The sequence below is a fragment of the Suncus etruscus genome, chromosome 6, assembly GCF_024139225.1.
Source record: "Suncus etruscus isolate mSunEtr1 chromosome 6, mSunEtr1.pri.cur, whole genome shotgun sequence".
Taxonomy (NCBI): Eukaryota; Metazoa; Chordata; class Mammalia; order Eulipotyphla; family Soricidae; genus Suncus; species Suncus etruscus.
Genome location: NC_064853.1, coordinates 116,922,083 through 116,948,302, shown reverse-complemented (window position 1 = coordinate 116,948,302; position 26,220 = coordinate 116,922,083). Strand labels below are relative to the sequence as shown.

General features: G+C 37.5%; 1 protein-coding gene across 1 annotated transcript in view; it reads right to left on the bottom strand.

The window, feature by feature from the left end:
* Positions 1 to 26,220, bottom strand: part of HECW1 (HECT, C2 and WW domain containing E3 ubiquitin protein ligase 1) — a 328,209-nt gene that overhangs the window by 148,590 nt on the left and 153,399 nt on the right. The window contains exons 6-11 of the mRNA XM_049775686.1: positions 24,666 to 24,741; positions 20,100 to 20,269; positions 18,106 to 18,248; positions 14,383 to 14,483; positions 10,126 to 11,433; positions 5,669 to 5,770 (exon numbers count right to left, since the gene is read on the bottom strand). Coding sequence (XP_049631643.1) covers positions 5,669 to 5,770; positions 10,126 to 11,433; positions 14,383 to 14,483; positions 18,106 to 18,248; positions 20,100 to 20,269; positions 24,666 to 24,741 — 1,900 coding nt within the window. The remainder of the gene's footprint in view (positions 1 to 5,668; positions 5,771 to 10,125; positions 11,434 to 14,382; positions 14,484 to 18,105; positions 18,249 to 20,099; positions 20,270 to 24,665; positions 24,742 to 26,220) is intronic.

Genomic DNA, 26,220 nt, shown 5'->3' with positions numbered 1-26,220 from the left:
GTAAACAAATATCAAACTTTAAAAAACCTCATTATTGATAATCATCAAATATAGTAGGCAGAACCCAAGAGAAAGATAAATTCCTTTACTTATCAAGTAAACTAAACACATAATTTTTTTCTACATAATACATGGGCTGGGATAGGTTGGATGGTTGAAATTCAAAATAGAAAGAGCTGGAAGTAATGTATACACTTCAGAGCTTATCATGGAACGATGTTTGCTGTACAGAGATGGGCAAAGCTTTTAGAGTCTGCATGTAAAAAATCGACATAAAGTTCATAATAAATTTATAACAAAAATTAAACCAAAGAAGAAAAAGCCAAAATGACTGCAAAGGAAGGAAAATCAATTTTTGCTTTAAAGTAGAAATGTCATAGCTTTGGGGAGTAGATTAGGTATTAATTACGTAGAGCAATTATCACTTGGATAATGATATAGTAATTTAATTTATTTTAAGTGAAAAATATTATTTTTTTCTTTTATATAGTAGTTTTATATGTGGCCATTATGACTGATGCCTGGCATTTTCTTAATAACTAATACCTAAAGAAAACAAGCATATCATGAGAAAAATTTGACTTATAAGTCAAATTTTAATATTACACAAATATGTTCTAAGATGTTTTGCTCAAAACAGACTAGTCAATTGTTGTTAGTTGTTAGTGTAAACTACCTCAATTAAGAAACTTCATATACGTATAAATACTTGATCCCAATATGGTAATTAATCACATTTTTTAAAAAAAATTTCAGTGATTCAAACTCATACCAATTAGACAATTTTCTGTCCTAGAACTCAACAAGACTATGTTAAATAAAATATGTACAGTCATCATGCTATCCAATTCTATTGAATTCTTTTTCCTAATACTCATTTGAAGAGAAACTAAGCTGCCAGGTTCTAATGACCCAACAATTAATTAACTCCAGATACCCATAGCAAAGTAAAACTTCCTTTAATATAAAGCTTCTATCCATAAATTCTCTACAGGAGGGGCTGGGCAGTGGCGCTAGAGGTAAGGTGCCTGCCTTGCCTGCTCTAGCCTTGGACGAACCGCGATTCAATCCCCCGGCGTCCCATATGGTCCCCCAAGCCAGGAGCGACTTCTGAGCGCATAGCCAGGAGTAACCCCTGAGCGTCATGGGGTGTGGCCCAAAAACCAAAAAAAAAAAAAAATTCTCTACAGGAAAAAAACCTAGAGAACTAGATTCTAAGGAAAATCTAGAGAATGGTACAACAACAATATGTAATTTCTCTCTCCTAGTATTTATAGCAAGTCACTCAATGAGAAAGAATATCAAGCCAGACAGATCAGTCCTTTATAATTAAATGTCTGGAATATATATAAATATATAATTATATACTCTTAAAATATCCATAAAATTAATACCTAAGTCTAACTAGAAAATAATAACATACTTTCTGGATTGATTTGTAAAACACAAACTTTCACCTATTATATAATCCCAAAATATAATTTCCAAACAGCACTTCAGGCATCAGCATGCCTTAAATGGACATAGCATTGTAATACCTTCAGAGAACCCTGCAACACTTTTATGATGCTGGAGCACATTAGAGTGATGATTCAGTTGGGTCATTTATTGGTAACATAAGTAACTATATTAATTACACAAATGTTATAAAGTCTAAAAACAATGTCACTCTTTTTTTTCTTTTTTTGGTTTTTGGGCCACACCCGGCAGTGCTCAGGGGTTACTCCTGGCTGTCTGCTCAGAAATAGCTCCTGGCAGGCATGGGGGACCATATGGGACACCGGAATTTGAACCAACCACCTTTGGTCCTGGATCGGCTGCTTGCAAGGCAAACGCCGCTGTGCTATCTCTCTGGGCCCACAATGTCACTCTTAATAATAAGTCCACATTAGTTATATTAGCAAAAATCCTATAAAACTATAAAATCCTATAAAACTGTACAGTATTTTCCTTTTTTGTTTGTTTTTGGTTTGCTCAAAGTTGAGTGAGTATTGGCTTTTTTCAAAATCACTTTTGTTGAGGAGTGACAGCACCATACGTGGTGCCAAGGATCGAATTCAAGTTGGCCACATACAAGACAAATAAATGCCATACATCTAAACTATCTCTCTACCCTTAATCACTTTAACAAATACAATTTCTTGCTTTTTACTCTAGACCAGTAGTTTTCATTTTTTTTTTGTGCCTGGAAACTAGCACCAGTCTGTGGAACACTAGACAGTAATTATTTTCGATCTTTTATAACCATCAAAGTCCAATAACTGGTGACTGAAAAACCACTCATACAATCTTTCCCTTGAACTTTAGTAAATTTAAATTGCCTTTTGATACCACCCTTTAAGTAAAATCTCAAATATAACATTCTAAACTTCAAAACTTTCTTACAAATTATCTTCTCCACTTGCAGCTTCCTTTTCCATCTCAGTTGACAGCAACTATCATTTTTGAAGACTTCTGTCTTTTTATCACACTTCACATTCATTAGAAAAACCTATCTACAAAATATATGTCCAAGGCTGGAGGGATAGCACAATGGTAGGGCATTTGCCTCGCATGTGGCTGATCCAGGACAGATCTGGGTTTGATCTGCAGCATCCTACATGGTCCCCCAAGCCTATTGGGGCAATTTCTGAGTGTAGAGTCAAGAGAAACCCCTAAGTGCCACTTGGTGTGGCTCATAAACCAATATGTGTGTGTCCATATATATCCATGTCCATGATATATATATATATATATATATATATATATATATATATATATATATATATATATCATCTCATCCTCTTTGTTCACACTGGTTCAAGCCACAGCAACAAGAAAAAAATTTAAAAACCTAAGTCATGAAAATAACATTTACAATGAAAAATTATCACAAAACCTAACACCATGCAGGGATAGTAGTGGGGTTAGGCATCTGTAGGTATCTATAAGTGGTAGGGTGAATGGTGGAGGGTCCTGGACACTCTGATGACAGGGGTGCACTAACTTCATATATGAACACCTATGTTTTAACACTATTATTATCACCTTCCTAAATCACAATATTTGTTAAAAATAATCTAAGTCGGGGCCGGAGAGATAGCACAGCGGTAAGACATTTGCCTTTGATGCAGAAGGACGGTGGTTCGAGTCCTGGCATCCCATATGGTCCCCCAAGCCTGCCAGGGGCAATTTCTGAGCGTAGAGCCAGGAGTAACCCCTGAGTGCTGCCAGGTGTGGCCCAAAAACTAAAAAAAAAAAATCTAAGTCATATAGTGCTCTGCTCAATACCCCTATATTGTTGCTACTTTCTTCTGGAGTATATGCCAAAGCCCTAATGCATTTAATGCATTTATCTGGGACCCTGATTTTTCTGACCTTATTGCCTATGTTTTTCTTCCTTCCTAAATCTTCTTCAGACACTCTGACCCCCATATTGTTCTTCAAACCCAATATATTTTTCACACAAAAACTGGCAATTTGTTCTCTTTATGCAGAAAGCACTTGTGTGAATAATAGTCCTATCTCCTCTAAGTCTAGCTTCAAATGTTACCACTTAAAAAAGCAAGCTGAAAATCCTATTCAAAATTATATATCAATTACCACTACATACTCCAGGCCTCCCATAACTTATTCTGTATTTCTGACATAACTTTTTCATTCCATAATGAAATGTGCTATGTACACTATTTCCTCATGTATTTTGTTTATTGACCATTTTTTATTTCTATCAGTCTATACCATAGGCTTTATCAAGGCAGAGATCCTTATCTGTTTTGTTTACTTTAAATAGAATCTCACATAATGGCTCAATAAGTTCTTGAGTAAATATATGCTGAACAAATTTCTGTCAGTAATGAAGTTATCCATGTACTGTTTGAGATTATGTAATAAAATTCGTCTGTTAGCCTTAATATGCTAATATTTTTAATGTTGTGTGGATCTAAAAATGAAACAACTCTAAAGAAATTTGTTATCATTATTAAACACAGTTTATATAAAATAATTTGGGAAAAAGGGGGTTGGATTACTCCTTGTGGTGCTCAGCGCTTAATACTCACTTTGTGCTCAGGGATCACTTAGGGATTAAATCTAGTCAGCTATATGCAAAGTAAGCGCCTCTATTTAATCACTATACTATTTCATTGGCCTTAAAATAACTTTTTTTTTGTGGTTTTTAGGTCGCACCCGGCAGTGCTCAGGGGTTACTCCTGGCTCCATGCTCAGAAATTACTCCTGGCAGGCACGGGGGACCATATGGGATGTCGGGATTCGAACCGATGACCTTCTGCATGAAAGGCAAATGCCTTACCTCTATGCTATCTCTCCGACCCCAAAATAACTTTTAAAACATATAAATTTAAGTTGTATATCAGTATACAAAGCAAATATAGAAGCTAGTAGCAATAAATATAAGATAATAATAATTTATATAAATTATGTATATGCAGATAAATAACTCATTTGAAATGTGGAAAATATCCTTGCTTTTGAATTTGTTACAGATATTTTTTAAGATAAGTGCTGATTAGAAAGTGTCCATATGACAATAAAATTTCATTACTAATTTATAGAATATTTATAAGTAAGTGGGGAAATCAATAAGGCATCCATAGTTAAAAGATACATCATTTGGCTTGCCACCTAAAACAAATGTGGTATTCCTTCAAATCATTATATATGTTAAAAATATTCATTTGTTTTCTTTATAAACTATAATTAAATTGAGAATATAAATGAAAAATATGACCCATTACCAATAGATGAATTAAAGAAAAAAGTTTTTCTTTTGAAAACTAAATAAAGCACTAATTCTACTAAAGAAACAAAGATAACATTATCTTTGTTCGAAAAACATTATTTTGAAAACTGTTTGAAAAAACTATTTGAAAAAACATCATGTTTGAAAACAAGCCTAAACTCAAGTTCTAAAATCATGAGCATGAATGATGCTAAGTAAATGTCTAGATTGTCAGTTCCTGCACACAAATTTAGATAATGTAAAAATTAAAAATTAAAGCTGAAATAATAATTTTAGAGAACACCTAGGCCAAATTTAGCATTAAATAGATCAGAAATTCAAGCTCTGCAAATAAGGAAACTAAGTATCTGGGAGACCAAGTAATCTTTGCAATTTCAAAAGGCTATTTATATGTTTATTAATGTTGTACTTCAGTTTCCAGAATAAAATGATGTTAAATTCTATCCCTAAAGATAACATTTAGCAATGTCAAATTAATAAGAACTAAACAAGAAATTTGAGATTATCCACTGATATAAGTTGTAGTAAGGAAAATGTAAACTCATAGGTACTGATCAGGCTGAAGTTGTTTTCTTTACAGGGTGATGACTGTCAGACATAATAGGATCGCTGAAGAATGGCTGAACTATTTATTTTAAGTTATAAAAGATTCCATTTAAAAATTAATTTAGATAATTCAGATTGGTTTTCAATGACTAGACAATTCTAATAGAGAACTTCTCTGCATTGGAGAGGTACTGAAAATCTTCAGGATCATATGCTAAGACCCTTGGTCAAAAAGAGTCAAGCAATTAATAGCAGGTATCATTATGATTTTGATAATAAAGTAGGAAATATAATTGGTCTAGATGTCTACATACATGTACATACTGACCTCTTTAGACTTCATAGGAAGAATTAAGATACATTTTTAAAACTAAAGCTTACTTGGTGGAAGAGGCTCATCGATTGTTGGGTAGTGATGATGCTCAGGCCTCAAGGAAGGAAGCTGGCTTAGTGGCTGGGAATTATGGAGTGTAATACATTCACCTATGAACAAGATAGTCAAGACATTCAGATTTATTCTTTTCTTGGCAACGCCATTTTTTAAAAAGCCTGAATGTAAAATAAACTTTCAGAAACAACCTTCAAAGAGTGTCAATGTATTCTTTGTGCCATATGCTACATTCACAGTCATATATGAGGAAGAGAATAGAAAATATTATCTGAAAAATAATAACCAATGAAGAAAGTAGCCAAACACATAATGGCTTTGATCTGTATCACACAGACTAAAATTAGGGTTGAAATCTGATTCTGTATCCACATGAATTTTCTTGGAAAGGCAGTATCAGAAAAGAAAATGAGCAGTTTAGCACTGGAAAAAAAAGTCTGTTTGAGAGAAGTGCAACATTTATAATTTCTCATAATTTCCATAAGCCTATGAAAATTACAATTTCTTGTTGAACAGGTTTCATTAAGAGGACCATTAAGAGGCTGTATTTCAGAATATGCAGCATCTGAAATTTTGTAGTTTTGGAAATAAAACTTCAAGACTGTGGTTAAGGAACTGATGGGTAAAGAGTACTCCTGCAATACAGAAGCTAAGGTTGGGTGTGGAACCAAGTAGCTGTGGAATATCCTGAGTATTTGAGAATGAATCAGACAAGCTAGTATATTTTGGAAAGAGAAAAGACAAGAGACAAATGAAGTATATAAGAGGCAGAAAGACTAAGAGGAAAACTTGAAACACAGTTGAATAGAATAAAGAAGAAAATGGACAAGGAAAAGCTTAGAAATAAACATATCAACAGAATGTATACCTTGATAATTAGAGACATAACAATTATAATGAACTGAAGAGTTTTGTACATAGCATCCTGAGGTCCTAGGAATCATGTGTCAGTGGCCATGTGGATAGGAGACCTGCATCAGTTTTGGTTTGGGTTACATAAATAGAGACAATCATACTTGACCTTTGGAGACCAATAAGAGCTCAGACCAAGAGATAACCCTTTCCTGTTTCATGGGATTCTGGTTTTATCATGAGAGCTAAGGTACTGCCTCTGTGACTACATAAAAAAGCAATATTCCATTATTCCAGGGTTAAAAAACATAAGAACCAAATAGTGGTTAAGATCTCTGTGAGATCTCAAGCATACATAAAAAGATTATTTTATTTTTCTCACTCTAGAAGCCCAGATCTGATTAAATAAGAAAGGAAATGAGTTGGAATTAAATTAAATGATCAGTTTCATTTCTAAAGCTAATAAAAAAAATCAGACCACAGATGTATATATAGGAATGTTCTTAGATGTCAAAGATATATTATTATTTCTTGTACAAATTTTGAAGTGTTACTCAAATTCTTGGGATTGTCTGAGATCCTAAGAAAAGTTAAGGAGCAACAGTAAACATAAAAGAATACCAGTACACATTTCCTGTTGAACTGACTCCTATTTCAACGATGTGTCTTGTTGAATAATAACACTCTCATGTTTGTCTTTATAGGTGTGTAATTTGTGGAACTAAGAAACAATAAAACTGTATTTTAAATTTAGATTCTAAAAAAAGACTTACCTTGTCAAAAATTAATTGAACCAACTAGATAATTACTCCTCCATGCTAGTAGAAACATATTTGTTGCTGGCTAAGTCAATGGAGTAAACCAACAGGCTTCTAAATCCCAAGCAAATTAAATGATGTAATTGACACATACCAGCCAATGAAATGGAATGGGTGCACAGAAGCAGCAAGCAATCGTGTTTTGCACAATGACATGGTTCTACGTGGTAACTCTTGCTTCATACACAAAACAAGTGTGCAAAGTGCTATAACCTCTGACAAGGAAACATATATCTTTAAAAATAATCTCTCTAAAAGAACTCTTACCCAGTTTGAGGCTGATTGCTTTATATGTATCATTTAATTTAATCTCTCTAATAATCCTTTGAAGTAAATAGGACTAAATACAGACTTAACAAGTCTGATTCCAGGATCTGTCTCCATAATCACAATGTTCTAATGCTCTGTCTAAACCCACTCTGCAGAACAATTAAAAACTATTTTCTGATAAGATTAAAAAGGATTTCTATGGTAAAAATAAGCAAAAATTAAATAATATATTCTTGATAAACTGCTGCATACAACAGGCAGGACATATATAGTAGAGTATAGTAGATATATACAGGTAGAATATATCCTTGACAATTAGTAAGATATTTCACAATCTTTTAAGTTAGGTAAGGGAAACAGTGATTCTAATGAAAGAAGAGAGCATAACCAGCATATATCAGCTTGGTTATGTCAAATTTCTTTCTTTGAGGATGTGCTCTTGGTAGCCTAGAAGGCTGTGTGAGCCAGAGAGACACACACTGACACATAAGCCTAATTTAGTGAGGGCTAAGAGAAACTGGCTGCATAGTAATGTGTCAATGTATGCATTTCCAGAAATCAACAGCCCACCCAGGAATCTCCATTTTGCCCCTTGTAATCACCATAATAAGACAAGTGGGTGCTTCCTAACTGCTTATGAGTTTAGAGTCTTGAGTTATCAAGAACTTGGATATTTTTTTAGAAACTGATGTGCAAAATCTTCCATCATATGCCTGAGACATTTTCCTCTCTTCTCTTCAACGGGTGAAGCTCCCCGTCAGGATAGTTTCACCAAGGGAATGGTAGTGTCTTTTTTGTAAAACATGATTTTTACATAAACGTATGCTGAGTTAATTTTAAAGAACAGTATCTGTCTTTGAGCATGGTGATCAAAATACATATCACAGATATAGTAAGATGACAAATTATAAATCTAAGTTTGTTTTTAAAGTTGAATATAGATTTCCGTCTAAGCTAGTTATTTAAATATTCAGTTATTTCATAATTGAAAATATGAAAATGTTTTTAACAGTCTTATTTAGAACAGTTGATTTTTACCTCTTGACTCATACTGGTTCTTTATAGAACAAAATTACTAATCTCTGGTTTCAAATATTTCTGCCAGTTTCTAGTTGTGGCCTTTTAGGTCTATATTCACAATCTTCTGTTGTACTTTTTTTTTTTAATTCTACTGTAATTACTGTTTGCCTTCCATGTGTTATCTGATGTCAATTCATCTTCCTTTGTCCAGTATGCAGCATCATGCTCAGAATAAAATGGCACATAAAATATCCTTGCTAGAGAAGGGATTACCATATTTTTTGCTCTATAGGATACACCTGACCATAAAGACGCATATAGTTTTTAGATGCTCTCCTACCCTGCACTTAGGCTTCAGCTCTAGGCAGCATTTGCTCCATAAGACACACATTATGGTATGAAAAATATGGTACCCCATATTCTCACTCTTTCATTGGTACCTTTCCACACTGAATGTTACTAGATTTATTGTAGTAACTATTGTATGTTGTAGTAACAGTACTGTAGATTTATTGTATGGTCTTTGAGTTTTACTTTACCAATCCTTTTGCTTCTCATTAGCACACTATCCTTTCTCACTCTTGCTCTCTCTAAATTATAGAATTAGGCCTTGTTGAATTTTTAATATTTTTGTTTTTGTACTTATTTTGGTTCATGTTAAATTGTTTAAGTTTCATGCAGGCTTGGGTTAGGAGAGTTCCAACACATGTAAGAGCTCATTCTGGCCCTTGGTAAGTTTACAATCTAGAGACAATGCCATCAGTTTGCAAGCTATTTAAAAAATAGAAAAGTATAATTTGTTTTACTTTTTAAAAGGACATCATTACTTCATATTTCCAATTTTCTCCACTGTTACTGACATCTCAGTGGAAGATGGTTCCCAAATCTAGATAAGAAAGGTAAATTAATTTACACATGATTCCAGTCCTGACTAAGGAAGGGCATTTTTGGTTGAAATACAGAATACAATTGGAAAGTAAATTCTGGGAGTGGGCGATGGGGAAAAAGAAAGATAAAAAAAAAGAAAAGTAAATTCTACAGTTATAGAATTAGAATCTTAACTTAAATGATGTAATCAATGTATTCATATTAATCTTCCTTTCCATTAGTGAAAACAGCCAACCAAATCGAGACAAACCGAACAACAAACAAAACTAACACTAGAAATAGACAAACGGCTGTGGGCTGAACAGAACCATGTGCACACTTGCTAGTTAGATTTTAAAACAGGTGACATAGATGTTCTTCACGGTACATGAACACTTACTATTAGCCCTCAATATTCGGGGAAAGCCAGCACAGATATAGTATCATGTGACGAGGCTTGCGGACCAGAACCCAGTTAAACAGCGCATAGAATGAGTGTGCACCCCAGTAAGTGTGCCCTTGCTAAGAGTGTCGGCCACTCATGATCACGGATACTTACATACACATCTAGTCTACGTGCACACCCGATCCTACTCTCCCTCTGATCAAGCTTGAGATCTAACCTTCTCTCCGACTGCTCGGGCCTGCCACGGGGGACTCCAGACCTTGTGGGGCTCCCGCGGAGTTGCGGGCCGGTGGCACCAGCTCTTCCGGCCAGGAAGCGGCGCAGCTCCCGGGATCCTGGTCCAGCTCCGGGCTCTGCATGGAGTCGGGCACCGACTCGAAGGCGCTGTTCTCTTCCTCGTCGTCATCTTGCGAGGAGAAGACGGTGCTCTCGGAGATCTTGGCGCTGTCCAGCGAGGAGAAGCGGGTGTGGCTGGCGAACCTGCTGCCGTGGGGGCACGAGGGGCTGTAGCAGGAGGCGCTGTAGCAGGAGCTGCTGTAGCAGGAGGGGCTGTGGCAGGAGGAGCTGTAGCAGGAGGGGCTGCAGCAGGACGCGTCGCAGGTGCAGCTGTGGTCCCCGCCCTGCCGCGGGCTGGAGTCGCTCTCGCTGCCTGTGCTGGCCTGCGGGTCTCCCTCTGGGGCCAGACCGTTGGCCAGGCCGGTGGAGCCCGGAGGCGCCAGGCCCTGGGTCATGCTCTCGGGGTCCCCTTCCTCCAGCCGAGGGGGCGGAGGCTCTGCAGCCACCGTGTCCCCTTCGCTGAGCGTCTCCTTGTCCGACGTCTCTCTGAGCGTGGCTTCGTCCTCCGCGCCCTCCTCGTCCATGCCCCGTTCCTGGGCCGACGGCAGGCTGTGCAGCAGCGTGTGGAGGCGAATGTAGTGGGTGCGCGGGGTCTCGGGGTCTCCGCAGGCCGAGGCGATCACGGTCTCCAGCTCCGACACCGGCAAGGAGCAGGGCCTCAACTTCCTCTTGGTGGATACTCGTGGTGGCATGGCCTCCTCGTTGAGCCCAGGGACCGAACCATTCCCCAGCTCCGCTTCTGCGCCTGGCTTCTCCTGGCCTATGGCTGGGGCGTCGGGGACCGGCTCCTCCGAAGTCTCTGGGGCATCCCCATCTTGCAGCTGCTCTTCGGGGAGCTCCCCCACACCCAGGCCCAGCCCCTCGGCCACTTCCTCAGGTTGAGCATCCTCCAGTGCCGAGGCCCCGAGCTCCCCGGAGGCCTCGACGCTCTCCGACTGGACACCCAGGTCTCCTACCGGAGTTGGCTCAGCCTCGGCCTCTGCAGACTCCGGGGGCTCTGAGGTCTCTATTACCTCGGCCACGCCGTCCTCTCCAGCCTGCGCACACTCCGGGTTCGCTGGCGGCTCTGGGGTGCCAGATCCAGGCTCCGCTCCACTGCATGCCTCCAGGAGGTTCTCTGAGCGGTCCTCATCCTCAGCATCCATGGGCTCCTGCTCCAGCTCCGCACTGAGCGTCACTTCCTCATCATCTGCAAGCGAGAAGAAGGTGTCATCTGTCACTATCCCAGGGCAAAATGCTAATTTTACTTGGTTAGACCTGCCTACATCTGGAAAGGGTCTATGGAAGGTAACAAAAGGATTGCCTCAGGAGTGTAAAAGGGTCTGCAGGAGGAAGCAAGGAGCGTCTGGAGGGATAAGGGCAGCACGGAAGGATAAGAAACAGGTTTAAGTTCAGAGCTGCTTATGGAGCCTGCTTAAAAGGTTAGCTTAATTATGAATATAGCTGATGTCTCCTGAATCTGATTGCCTGTGAATTATATCCTCACGGCTACCCTGAACACGCAGACCAGGCGGCTGGAAGAGGTTGCAGGCGCCTGGCCCAGGCTGGCTAAGAAAGGCCTCTCCACCCATCGCCATCCACAACCATCCAGACTCTATAATTAATATGTAATAAAGACCTGGAAGGTTAAGAGTGCTGTCCCAGCCAGGTGAGCCAGGGTCAAGGGATTGGATGTGGGAATCAATAAAAGTTATCTAAGGGCCCAACAGTCTGATATGTTTTTGACGATCTCCATTGTAAACCCTCAGACAAAATCAATAGAACTGGGAAATGCAGAAATCAGGGGTAGGGCTGGAGAGAACTAGGATTTTGACACACCCGTGGAGGATTGGTGGAGTCACTACAACTGTCAAACAAGAAAATTCTAGTATTGTACACTATAATACCTCAATAAACTTTTATTTAAAAAAAATTCTGTTTCATGGGGCCAGAGCGGTGGTGCAAGGGGTAAGGCATCTGCCTTGCCCATGCTAGCCTAGGAAGGACCGTGGTTCGACTCCCCAGCATCTCATTTGGTTCCCCAGCCAGGACCGATTTCTGAGTACATAGTCAGGAGTAACCACTGGGTGTGGCTCAAAAATGAACTAATTGCTAAATAAATAAATTAAATCAAAATGAGGGGCCAGAGCAGTGGCACAAGTGGTAGTAGGGCATTTGCCTGGCACACGCTGACATAGGATGGAACTCGGTTTGATCTCCTGGTGTCCCATATGGTTCCCCAAGCCAGAAGTGATTTCTGAGAACATAGCCAGGAGTAACCCCTGAGTTTCACCGGTTGTGGCCCAAAAACAAAACAAAAATTCTGTTTCAGGTGTCAAATAAGTACATTTGAAACAAACAAATACATTTTTGTTTGCTTTTGTTTGTTTAAAGTGCTCAAAGCTTAGCTCTCTCAGTTCTGGAAGCATAGTAGATACTCAGGAGTGTTTGGTATATGAAACTTTAGAGATGGGGCCACAGTATAGTTCTTTGCTGATCATAGACTAGGCTAACTCCTAAAGATGTTTACTCTAGGTGGCAGAATGGGCAAGTCAGGGCTTTTAGGCAACTGGACAATAGTCTCAACTACCATCATTCAGTGACTAGGCCTGGTAGGCTTCCAAAATTTGAACATTATTTTAGTGAACAAAAAGCAAGTTCACACCTCTGCCTGCCCCCCCCCCCACACACACACATACAATATTGCTCTACTGGATTCCTGCCAGATGTGAATTTCTAATTTCAAGCACTCTAGTGCAATTTACTCATTAAAGAAAGGGAATCTCTTGTGGGCCTATAAGCTACACAGAATGAAAAGTCCATATCACTCTTAAAATGAATACTATGAATGGAAAAACATGGCTTTTTCTTATCATCTGAATTATATACTTGGCATAGAAAAGTACAAAGAGGATTTAACACACGAACAGTGATAAACTCTAATTTATTCTTAGAAGCTCCATTAACTTTAACAGAAACTCATAAATGTGTCCCATCATTGGCACTTTGATAGTAGTGGAGGTGCATCACTATATACTAAAAGCATAAACATTAATTCTGTTGTTACCATGCCATCTCAACTACAATTAAAAATAATTTAATAGGGTCCGGAGAGATAGCACAGTGGTGTTTGCCTTGCAAGCAGCTGATCCAGGACCAAAGGTGGTTGGTTCGAATCCCGGTGTCCCATATGGTTCCCCGTGCCTGCCAGGAGCTATGTCTGAGCAGACAGCCAAGAGTAACCCCCTGAGCACTGCCGGGTGTGGCCCAAAAACCAAAAAAAAAAAGAATTTAATAAATAAATGTGACCATGTAGGACCAAACAATTCTCAGACCAATTTATTATAAGAAATGGAGGCTGTGAAGAATAACATACGTGGAAATATGAGATGTATCATCATTGTTACTTGGAAATAAAGTTTCCGTGGGAAATAAGTACTCAAGAGCTATTCCTGGCTTGATAGTTGGGGTCACTTCTTGGCTGTACCTGAGGATTATGCAATACTAGGGATCAAACCCAGTCTTCCTGCATGGCCCTTTGGGCAATCTGTCTGCTATGAAAATGAGTTTTTTTCTACAAAAGCTGAACACTGGAAGCTCTCCATAATATTATAACTATTATTTCCCCTTGATATTATAAAACTATTGATCAATATGCTCTTCAACTACATGACATATCCACTTATTTATGTTTTACATAAATTCATTAATCTATATACACAATCTAATAAGTGCCTCTGATATGACAGATAAGATTAAAATAATAAATTATAGGGGCTGGAGTGATGGAACTGCAGTTTGATCCCCTGGCATCCCCTATGATTCCCCTAGCCAGGAGCACTTTCTGAGCACAGAGCCAGGAGTAAGGTGACTCAAAAATCAAAAGTAAATAAGTAATAAATTATATATGGCTTCCGTAAGTCCCCATTCCACTATCTAAACCTTTACCTTTGGATCTCCATAATGAAAAGGAGCCTCTCAAGCAAGAGGACCACATTCTGGTTTCCAGAACAAGATTTCAGGTTTCCAGAATCACTGGATTCTGGGCCCCAAATGTAGAAGGTAGAGTATCAAATTCTAGAATATGTCTGGAGAAAAACCACAGATTCCAGAGAAAGGAACTAGTCTAGCTCAGACATGAAGTTGGTGCTAAAAATACCTGGGTGGATGGAGGAAGTGATCTCAAACCGGAATTGCAGCTGTCCACTCACATGATCTGTTGGAAGTCTGCGACCAAGTGTATAGCTGACCACTCTGTCCCTGGAAGAAAATAAGCATCATCACACATCAATATCCCCAGGCATACAATTACCTAATTTTTGATAAAGGAGCAAGAAATCCTAAGTGGAGCAGGGAAAATCTCTTTAACAAGTGGTGCTGGCAGAACTGGTTAGCCACTTGCAAAAAAGCAAACATAGACCCCCGGCTAACATCATGTACGAAGGTAAAATCCAAATGGATTAAAAATCCAGGGGATTCGGGCCTTTTTGGGCTCTGCCCTTTTGGTCTTTGGCCAGCATGGAGGTCAAAGGGAAGATGGCTGAAAGGAGTCAAGATGCAGGGCTAGCTAAGAATGGCTGTGCTTGAAAGGTTATGATATTGGCCACACACATGTGGTGAATAGGGTATGAATAAAGTTGATGCTTCCTGATGCCTGTCTCTGGATGAGTCTGATTCCACCGTTCACCTAAACCTGGAACCCGCCAGCTGTATGGGGGTTGCGGAGCCACGTGGCCTGGGATGGCAGGGGAAAATCCCTCCATCCATCCTTCACCATCCAGCTCCATCGTTAATTATTTAATGCAACATTCTGCAATATATATATATTTTTTTTGCAAAATATATTTTCTTCTACTTTGACCTAAATAGGATTAGCAACTACCTTGAAATATTTAGGCAATGACAAATAAATGTTATTATAATAAAAATAAACCCCCAACCAATTGCTACTGAGATGATTCTGTGTTCATTCAACTTATTTTTGTGATATTCAAATAAAAGATAAGCCAATAAGTGAAAGTACTGTTTCTTTCTAGAAAGCAGAAATCTTATGAAACAAACAATAAATATTCTCATGATCCATGGACCTAATAAATCATGGTTTTATGTTTGGAGTTCCTTGGAAATCTCCTAAACTATTTTATATAGAAAAATGAGTAATAATATTTCATTTATAAAACCATTTATATCAATAGTATGAAGTAAGTTTATTATGACTATGAGAAAGATATCCTGAATCCCAAAACTAGTTGATATCAGAGAAAGCTAAAAAATAGACAAAAGTTAGATTGATAAAACTTTGTATTTTCTTTCCAGTATTTTTCTTTCCCATGTAATCTGTAAATACTATTTAGCCTATGCCATGTAAAAAGTGTTCCAGTTAATTCAAAGAATTATAATAGATCCTGTAATTAGATTGCATCCAACCAATTGTAATATTAGAAAAGTCTACCAAACAATGGCAGATAACAAGAGTTAGAGGACTTCAAGGGAGACAGAAAAAGTCAGATGAGGGTTGGGATGTTAGAGTAATCACTTTAGCACTAAAATGTGTGTGTGTGTGTGTGTGTGTGTGTGTGTGTGTGTGTGTATGTGCGCGCGCTGCCTAGAGAGTATAGAAGCAAATATCTGAGTGTAGGGAGTGCTTCTGCAGATGGAACCAAGTGGTGGATACAAGTGGATGAATTCTTTATTATGATATTTTCTGAGTGCAGTGGAAAGTTGTGTGAGGTAGATGTATAGCTCAAATTTTTTCTGTGTTCTGCTCTGAAAATTATTGCTTCCATGGCCTTACACCTAGCTAGGAAAATTCTAAAATGGGCAGAATTCAAAAGTGGCCTTCAAGAACTGTGAAGAGCTATAGTCTTCAAAATGGAGAACTGCTTCCCCTAATGGAGAACTGCTTCAAGGGAGAGCCTGTTACTCCCTAAGAGGTATAAGAGAAGAATGCTTTGAGTGGTTTGCTGTTGCTTCTGCTTGCATAGGGTTTAAGCACAAGCACATTTTATGTTTGTACTGGGTGACAAGAACATAATAAAAAAAATTATAGTTCTGATGGGGGAGACCCTTTCCTACTTCAACTACCTGCTTATCAGTAAGAGTAATTAAAAGACCCGGAAAGAAGAATAATTATGTCAAAATAAAATAGTACCTTTGGCATTTGAATACAACTCATCATGAGGAACAAGTGTGTTTATTTCTGAGGCTGTAGTGAGCAGAGAAGCTAAATTCACCATAACAGACACTAACTGAATTTCTAATATAATAAGAAGGTGGCTTAGAGATGGAGAATAGATAATCCATCTGGGTGTTCCTTCAGCCCACTGCCTGGCAGAGGTGTTAACAGTTGAGAGAACAGTTGAGAGACTAATAACGGTCTGAACTTTGGTGCATCTCTGCTCCAAGCCTTATGCTCCTTGTAATATTTATCTGTTCTAAGTCTTCCTCATATGGAAAAATGGTGATAATGCTTGTTACAAATGCTATTAAGATTAAATGCGGGGGAGAGCTAGAGTGGTGGCGCAAGCTGTAAGGCACCTGCCATGCCCTTGAAAGCCTAGGACAGATCACGGTTCGACCCCCCATCATCCCATATGGTCCTCCAAGCCAGGAGTGATTTCTGAGTGCATAGCCAGGAGTAACCCCTAAGCGTCACCAGGTGTGGCCCAAAAACCAAAAAAAAAAAAAAAAAAAAGATTAAATTAAAATACTGATGTTCACCATAAAAATTAATCCTATCTAAATTCCAGGTAAATCTTAAGAACTGCCAGATAGTAGTATTTTATTACATTTTTGTTTATTTAATCCTCATAGTCATTAATGGAAGGTTAACATTACTGTAGTTTGATATATTACTGTGCTTAATAACATAACTGTGATTCCATGTATATCAGCACCCTTTGGTTTAAGAGTTAACCATATGTATACTGCTGTGTAGATGTGAGATGATTTCAATTAAATGTATTTACGACACTAATCATTAATGTAATGAATTCCATTCCATTCCATTACAAGGTCTCTATGAAAATCTCAGGAACTTGGAAATTTTTGGAATTCTGCCAAATTTTTCTCATCCCTTTGGTACAACCTTCAGAGTTATATTGCATTTATAGACAAAAGGCTATACCTAATGTTTTCAACTGTTAATATCTAAGTTGCTTCATGTAATAATTATGTCATAATTTGATTTATGATAAGTGTACATAAGTGTAAAAGACATAAAATATTCAAGATACATATAAATATTGTCAGAAATGTAATTGCTCCATGAAAATTAATACTTTTTGGTTTTTATTTAGTTTTGTTTGGTTTGGTTTGAGGGCTATACCTGGTGGTGCTTAGGGCTTACTACTAGCCCTGCTCTCAGGGATCACTCCTGATGGGCTCAAGAAATCACATGAGGTACCCAGAAATGAACCTGGATTGGCCACATACAAAGCAAATACTCTTCCCACTGTACATTACTCTGGCCCCCCAAAATAATCTTTTAAGTTTTTATACACACACCTGGTATTTTCTATAAATACTAGTGATTACCAAGAAACTAGGATGATCCAGGATTTTATCTTGTTTTGGAAATGTTGGTAACAATTAAATTATAGACACTCAAAATATGTATACAAGTGAATTAATATCCCACATAGAAAAACAATTTTTAATTTCTACCTGTATAGAAAAATGCTGCTTTGATAACACAATATTGGGGAAAGGAAGTTAGTTTAATTGAATGTCATGGCTGTTTAATATAATTGCTTGGGAGAGCCCATTAACATTAATAACACCATATTAGTATAAGTTGTATACAAGGCTATCTTATTGAAGTTTACAGACCTTCCTTGGTCATTGTCTGCAGTTAAAGCCTAGTGATACTAAATCAGTTTACCCTATTGCATGTCTTTCCAGGAGTCTCTGAACAGGCATTGCCAGCTTTCCCAAGAAGCGTTTGATGATGGGGCGACTCTTAGCAAACTTGTCCTTCACCTCAATTTCTAGAACATCAGTGGGCAAGGACACGAAGCTGAATAGCTGCAATGAAATAAAATATTATATGAATAATTAATTAGAGATGTGAGAACTGGCTAATTTCAAGTTCTCATCTTGAATATATGCACCTTAATTTACATTTATCTATCTATATATACATATCTATATTTCTAGAGCCATCTATATAAAGAGTGAAAGAGACACATATCATGTTTATAGAAACTATGAAGCCTGTTTATTCACTAAAATGGGGGTGCTTACCAATAAAGTTATTTGGGGCTGGAGCGATAGTTCAGGGAAGAAGGCATGTGCCTTGCAAGATTTGGGTTCAATGCTCATATGGTCCCCTGAGCCTGCAAGGAGTGGTTTCTGAGCCCAGGTCCAGAAATAATCCCTGAGTGCCATTGAGTATGGTCCAAAAACAAACAAAAAATCTACAAAGAACCCACATCTGTCCTGGGTCAGCTGCATGCAAGGCAATGCCCTACCACTGTGCTACTACTCCAGCCACTGAGCACTTTTTTATGTGTGCCTACTGGCAATTCACTTGTATTCCTCTGAGAAGTATCTGTTCATTTCCTATTCCCATTTTTTAATAAGGCCTTTGACTTTTTTATTACTTTGAGTTCTTTATATATTCTAGTGTCAAGCCTTTATCTGAAGTATTTAATGAAAATATTTTCCCATTCAGTCAGTTAGCTGATTTTTGTTGTTGCTGTTGTTTTTGTTGTTGTGTTGGGGGGGTCACACCCGGAAGTGCTCAAGATTTACTCCTGGCTTTGAGTTCAGAAGTCACTCCTGGCACACTTGGGGGACCATACGGGATGCTGGGATTCGAACCAATGTCTATCCTGTGTTGGCCACATGAAAGACAAATGCCTTACCACTGTGCTACTGTTTTCTTTTTTTTAAGTTAGTTGTTTTATCTCATGTTTCTTTTGCTGTTCAGAAATTCTGATTTGATTTTAATTCTAATTAATTCCATTGATTTATTTTTTATTTTGTTGCCTTTGCCAATGGTATTAGATAATTGAGGATGGCTCCGAGGTCCAAATCTTGGAACATTCTGCCTATATTTTCATTAATGTAATTTATTGTTTTCAGTTAAATCTCAAGATTATTAATCTATTTTGAAATGATTTTTGTGTAAGGTGCAATAACATATAGTTATCTTATTTAATCAGCACCATTTGTTGAAGAGACTATCTTTACTCTATTTCATGTTCTCAGCTTCTTTATAAAACTTAATTGTTCAGATATATGAAATTTTCCTCTGGGGTATTTGATTCTGACCCATTGATTGGAGAGCCTATCTTTATCTTATTACCGTGCCCTTTCATTGGACAGAAAAACTATTAAATATTCTAGAATGATTTGCCTAGAAATGTGAAAACCATGGCCCTGGAAACAATTAGACTTCATATCTATTTAAGTCAAACAAAAATATAACCCTAGGAATATTCAAATACTTATTGATTTATATAACCTGGAAACTAAACAGTTTTGGGATGTCTGGAACTCATCTAGAAGGACATATTTAAAATCTGACACTTTTGCTAATGGACCATAAAATTTGAGTAGTGTGTGAGAACACTTAGATTAAAATCTTGTTCTTCCTTTCCTATACAAAGAAAGGCTCTCCTGCTTTCAAGACTGGTTCAAATGGTTCAAATAAATATCCTTTTTGCTTGCTATGTTGCTTCAATGAAACTATTACTTCCCCGAGGAAGTAGATCAAGATCTCTAAGTTGCAAACCATAGCAAATATGGCTTCCTTTTAAGACCAATATAACTATAAATTCAGAAGCTCAAAAAATGATCATAAATGGGATGCTTCATGGTCACAATTTTACTTTGTAAAGCATGCTTCTCATCAAGATTCATGAAACTCACCTCAGCCTGCCAGATGGGATTCACAGTGTTGCCTATGATCTTTGATCTCCTCTCCTGTCCATGGTGAGGAAGGGCAGGGAAGATACTGTGCTTTCCAGGCTGAATGGAAATCTTCAGGTATGGGTCTGGGTTGAAAAACATCCCTTTCTTTAGTCCCATAGCTTGGAAATCTAAAGAAAAAATATTCAATTAAATGTGATTTAGGTGCAATTAAAAATCATAATAGACCATAAATATGTACCTGGAATATTACTGTGAACGATATGTAAGCCACTACAATTAAAATAAAAATTATGTTAAAAAATCATAATAGACCTGACACATGGAAGTCCATCAAAACATGAAAAAAATATCTTTTTCACCTCACTTGAATTCTCTATAGAATCCTCCCTAAGGAATCAAATGGTTTTTATTAAATAATTTGGGGAATGAAATGTTTGTAATTAATAACTGATTTAGAGGTCACTATGAAAATTTAAAAAAGAACAGTAATTTTTTTATGCTAAATACCAACATTTTTTCTAGGAGCCTGACATTTTGCTAAGTATAAGCAGAGGCTACATAAGTATGGTATTAAATAGTCTCCAGTGCACTGCATCTGTAAAAAGCTTCCATGGTAATTAACCCTATAACATGTATTAACACAATTGGGAAAGGGCTAATACAATTGAGAAAGGGTTACACTGGGAAAGGGCTTGTGAAATATTTTATCTGGTTTATTTCTAGCCAGACTCTAGGTTTAAAGGCATTTACCTTTAGCTTATTTTACTGTACCCATGCAATATATATGCCATATATATGAGAACAAAAGAGTTATCTTAGTGAGTCTAGAGGTTATACTGAAGACCCTAATCCAAGATGTGACAGAAATACAGATTTAACTGTCATAAAATAATATCCCTATGACCATTTCCTTCATCACCACTGCCATTTACTGTCTAGTTAATAAATTCTAGGGGCTGAAATTCTGGAAACCATTTTAATTCCTTCAAATATGTAGTCTTAGCTAACTCTAATCACAACCTCTATAAGTTTCTGAGGAACAAATGAGGCCAAAGAAGCTACATCTTTAAATTCAATGTCAGAATGAAGTTTGAGCCTACCGCTTTGGCACCACAGTCTTCAATTTCAGCCAGTAAATTTAAAAATACTTACTTGGCATATCTCAAGACTAAATAAATTGTTCTATATTCAATTATTTTGGTCATATTTGAAACCTTTATTAATGTTTTCTAAAGAACAAATGTTCTATAAACATGTTGCTTTACTACTAATAATTTATTTTACCAGATTAATCTTACTAATTTTTCAATAGTTCCCCTCTAGATGAAGTGAGATTTTTATTATAATAAAATTAAAGTTATATATTTACTTTGAAAAATTGGTATCCATTCTTCATTAACATATAGTTCAGTTTTTCAAATAGGTATGCATGTCTTTCAGAAAACTTTTATGTTTCTTTATAAAGACCTTACATAATTAGAAGTGGCAAATTATGTTTGAATGCTGCCATCTAACTGCATCCTGCTTAGCTCTGCATAGCCCAGCTAGGAACAAGGCTTCTGTGTTCAAATGCTGTGAGACTGTAAAATATATCCAGACTCAATTCTGCATGGCTATGTAATAACTACAGTGTAAACTACATTGCACTAAAGAACAATGGTGCAATATCACTATTAATATTAAAGACCTATGCATATCTGTCCCATTGGTTGTTCAGTAAAGAGCTACTTACTTTGCTGATTTTTGCATTATTTTTGTTTATATTTGTGATTAACATCTATTTTAAAGGCTTCATGGCCTGAGAATATAGTTGGTATGATTTCTATCTTCTTGATTTTGTGGAAGTTTGTTTTTTGTTCCAGTATGTACTCCATTCTGGATAATGTTCCATGTGCACTAGATTAGAATGTTTGTCTTTTGGGTATGAAAAGATATATATATGAAAAGATATATATGTACATATATATTTCTTTCTTCAAGTGTTTCCTTACTAAACTTTAGTCTAGTTGATCTATCAAGAGGTGACAGAATTTTATTGAAGATTGAAGTCTTCTACAAGTACTGTGTTGCTATCAATGTCTTCCTTCAAGATATATATATGAAAAGATATATATGTACATATATATTTCTTTCTTCAAGTGTTTCCTTACTAAACTTTAGTCTAGTTGATCTATGAAGAGGTGACAGAATTTTATTGAAGATTGAAGTCTTCTACAAGTACTGTGTTGCTATCAATGTCTTCCTTCAAGGAATGTGTTCCTTCAGTAATGTGTTGGTCCTTCATTAGGTGCATATATATTTAGAAGTGATTTCTTCATTGTGCACATGTCCCCTGATCATTAAGAAATGGCCTTCATTTTTCTTTTTTGAGCCTAAAGTCTATGTTATCTGATTCTATTATGGCCTAAAAAGTTGTGTCTTTTTAAGATAGTTATTTCCTTGAAGAGTTGTCTTCCAACCTTTGACTTTGAGTCTGTTTGCTTTGACTGTTTAATTGTTCCTGTAGGCAGCAGAATATAGGGTTACTTTTTATAATCAAACCTGCCACTCTGTGTCCTTAATTGGTGTGTTTAGTAATTGACATTGACATAGATTATTGCTGTGAAGTTTTGTGCCATTTTTCTACAGTAATTTGGTGTGTTTGTGGGGTAAGTCTTGTCTTAAAGTAGCCCTTTTTATTTTCTCTTTAAGGTGGTTTTGAGTTGCATTCAGATCCTGAGTCATTGTTTACCTGTAAAGTTTTATATTGTTCCTTCAAGTCTGAATGAAAGTCTAGCTGGGTAAAGTATTCTTGATGAGGCATTCATTTCACTGAGTTTCTTCATTATATCCCCCTATATTTGGGGGCCTGGACAAGTTCTTTTGTTAAATCTGCTATAAATCTTAAGCTTTTTTATGCTCTTTTGTATGTAATTTTCTTTTTTGATCTTGCTGCTTTCAATATTCTATCACTATCTGTGGTTTTCATTATTATGATTGAGATGTGTGTTGAGATGTTTTTACGTTGGTCTCTTTTAAGTGATACTCTTCAGGCATCCAAAATGTAGGTGTATCTACAATGCTGTCTTTCACTGTTGCTTTTTCATAGGGGTTTTCTTCTTGGCTCTCTGGGACCCCAATGCTTCTTATGTGTTTCTGTTAAATTTATATAAAGTACTCTTGTGATCTGTTCGTGTATTTTGAGGCTTTTTTCCATTCTATGTTATTGTCTGGAGGTTCTCTACATTTCATTTTCAAGATCACTGGTTCAGTCCTCAGCAGCTATTGTTTTGCTGGATAGGGCTTCCAATGAATTTTTCAATTTATCTTGCAAGTTTTTCAGTTTTGACATTTCTGTTTGTTTTTTTTTCTTTTCTCATTTTTGCTGCCACATCCTCCTGCGTTTTATAGGCAGTACATTCCATTGTTTCTTTGAGTTCTTTGAACATATTAAGTATTTTTTTGTTTTGTTTTGTTTTGTTTTTGGGTGGGTCACACCCGGCAATGCTCAGGGGTTACTCCTGGCTGTCTGCTCAGAAATAGCTCCTGGCAGGCACGGGGGACCATATGGGACACCACCTTTAGTCCTGGATCGGCTGCTTGCAAGGCAAATGCCACTGTGCTCTCTCCGGGCCCTATATTAAGCATTTCTACTCTGAACTCCATTTTAGGCAGGTTACTACTAATTAGATCTAAAGGACTGCTATCTTCACCACAGGATTGTTGTGTTTTTGCACTGTATTACCATGGTTCCTTTTGTAATCTCAAATTGCTTCTTTCCTAGGTTACTGTCAGTTTTCCCAGGAGGTCCCAGGGGAACTTGTGGAGGGTGAGAGGTTAATTTGGGACATTATTAGCAGCAGCCCTCTCAGGAGGCCACACCTCTTAACATAGCTTAAGAGAGGGTCATTCTTGTCTATAGTTTAGGCAGTTCAGCTAGCCCAGCTAGCTAGTTAAAACTGCCATGAAAACCCAAAAAGAGAAAGCAGCTCAAAGTCTCCCCATTCTTGCTCCTCAATCTGTGTGGCCTGCCTCTGTCTGTGTGGCCTGCCTCTTCCCTCCTGCCTTCACCTCCTGGCTCACTTCAAATCAAAAGTTTATCTTTGTATTTGAGTAAAGATAAACAGCCTCCCTTTGTCCCAAGATAGTAGCAGTGCCTCAAGGGCCTAGCCCAGTCCTGACTGACAAATATATCTTTGAACATTTCATTTTTATCTGTTTCAGCAAATTCTCATGATTTTTATTTAATCATTTATTGAGGGGTTTCTCTCTCTCCAAACTGTCCCTATATTCTCTTAATAATTCTCAACTACAACTATTTGACAAAGAAAAGTTTGTTTTCTTCTTATTTCTAAGTTTAACAACTATTGCTGATTGAATCCTCTAATATCCTTATGAAGTCAAGGGAAATTGAACATATCTCTTTGCTTTTATTTTTACAGATTTTTATTTGTATTCCTAGATTAAACTAAGTACAGAAAGTTTGAGTAGCCTATTAAGTACTTACAAGTCAAACTGAAGTATGTATCTAACAATGTTTTGATATTTATATTTTCACAACACTTTCATGGGAGTAAGACATACCTGAAAGAGAAAAGCTGATTAGCCTCCGACTTCCTTGCCCTTGAACAGCTTCATCAGAGCAAATGCTTTTAAAAATCTGTGCAAAGAAAGTGAGACAAACAAAACAACAATTTAAATAGATATTTTAAAGACCACAATGTTGTAAATTCATCAGGCTACTGTTGTATATGTAAACATTTTAATGGGATTATTATGTTACTGACCCTACCCTGATCTGTGATTGTGCCCTACCCTAGGGTGTGACCTGGCATTCTACTCCCACCCTAGGGTGGTACTTGATTCTGCTCCCACCATTGGGTGGTTCCTGATCCCACCATTGGGTGGTACCTGATTCTGGGGCATAAAAGCAAGGGTCTTTGGAAGGCGAGAGGCTTTTTTTCCTGGTCCTATTCTTAGGCCTTTTGGCTTCGGCTTCTTCACGGAATAAAGAGCTGTTTTCTTCGGAAGCCTGACTGCCTGTTGGCTTTCTTCCTGCCACATTCACCTCAGAACTGCCGACTGAACAGGGTAACAGACGTGTGGTCCAAGCTGGAGGAGAAAGGCCTCATCCTCCATCCCTCCATCAGTCAACCTCTTCAGGAGCTGACTTGCAACACCTATGACTATGATATTGGAAATGATCACTCTAAATGAGAACTAGTTGAAGTGCTGTGCATGATATATCTTCAGTAACAATACTGTAAAATACTGTATCTAAAAGGAAAAAAGGAAGAGAAGAAAAATATCTACCATAGAAGCAAGCAGGAGCAAAATTCAAAGGAGAAAACATGGGGGAGGATAAGAGGGAAATTGGGGATATTAGTGCTGGGATAGGTGTTGGATACTGCATGACTAAAACTTGATCATGAAAAAGTTTTCAACTGTATTTCATAGTGTTTCAATTTAAAAAATTTCATTAAAAATAGTACCCAAGTGGGCCAAAGCTATAACACAGTGGTAGGGCGTTTGCCTTGCATTTGGCCAACATCAGATGGACTCCAATTCAATTCCTAGCATCCCATATGGTCCCCCAAGTCTGCCAAGAGCATTATTTGAGCACAGAGCCAGGAGTCCTGAGTGTCACCTGGTGTGACCCAAAACCCCACCCCAAAAACTAGTACCTAACAACATAAAGTATCTAGGAATTAACAAAATACTTTCTTTTTTTGTTGTTTGTTTGGTTTTTTGGGCCACACCCAGCAGCTCCTTAGGGGTTACTCCTGACTCTTTGCTCAGAAATCACTCTCAGTAGGCTTGAGAAACGATATGAGATGCCAGGAAGTGAATCTAGGTTGGTCCTGGGTCAACCTCATGCAAGGCAAATGCCCTACCACTATGCTATCTCTCCAGTTCCAATAAAATACATTTTTAAGAGCTCAAATTTCTTTTAAAGTTTGTGGGAGATCTTTAATCTGTAACTCTTTAATACCTACCATAATTTTTGGGAGATCTTTAATCTGTAACTCTTTAATACCTACCATAATTTTTGCTCTATAAAACGCACCTAACCATAACACGCACATACTTTTTAGATGCTCTTTTCCCCTGCACTCAGGGTAAAGCTCCAGGCTACATT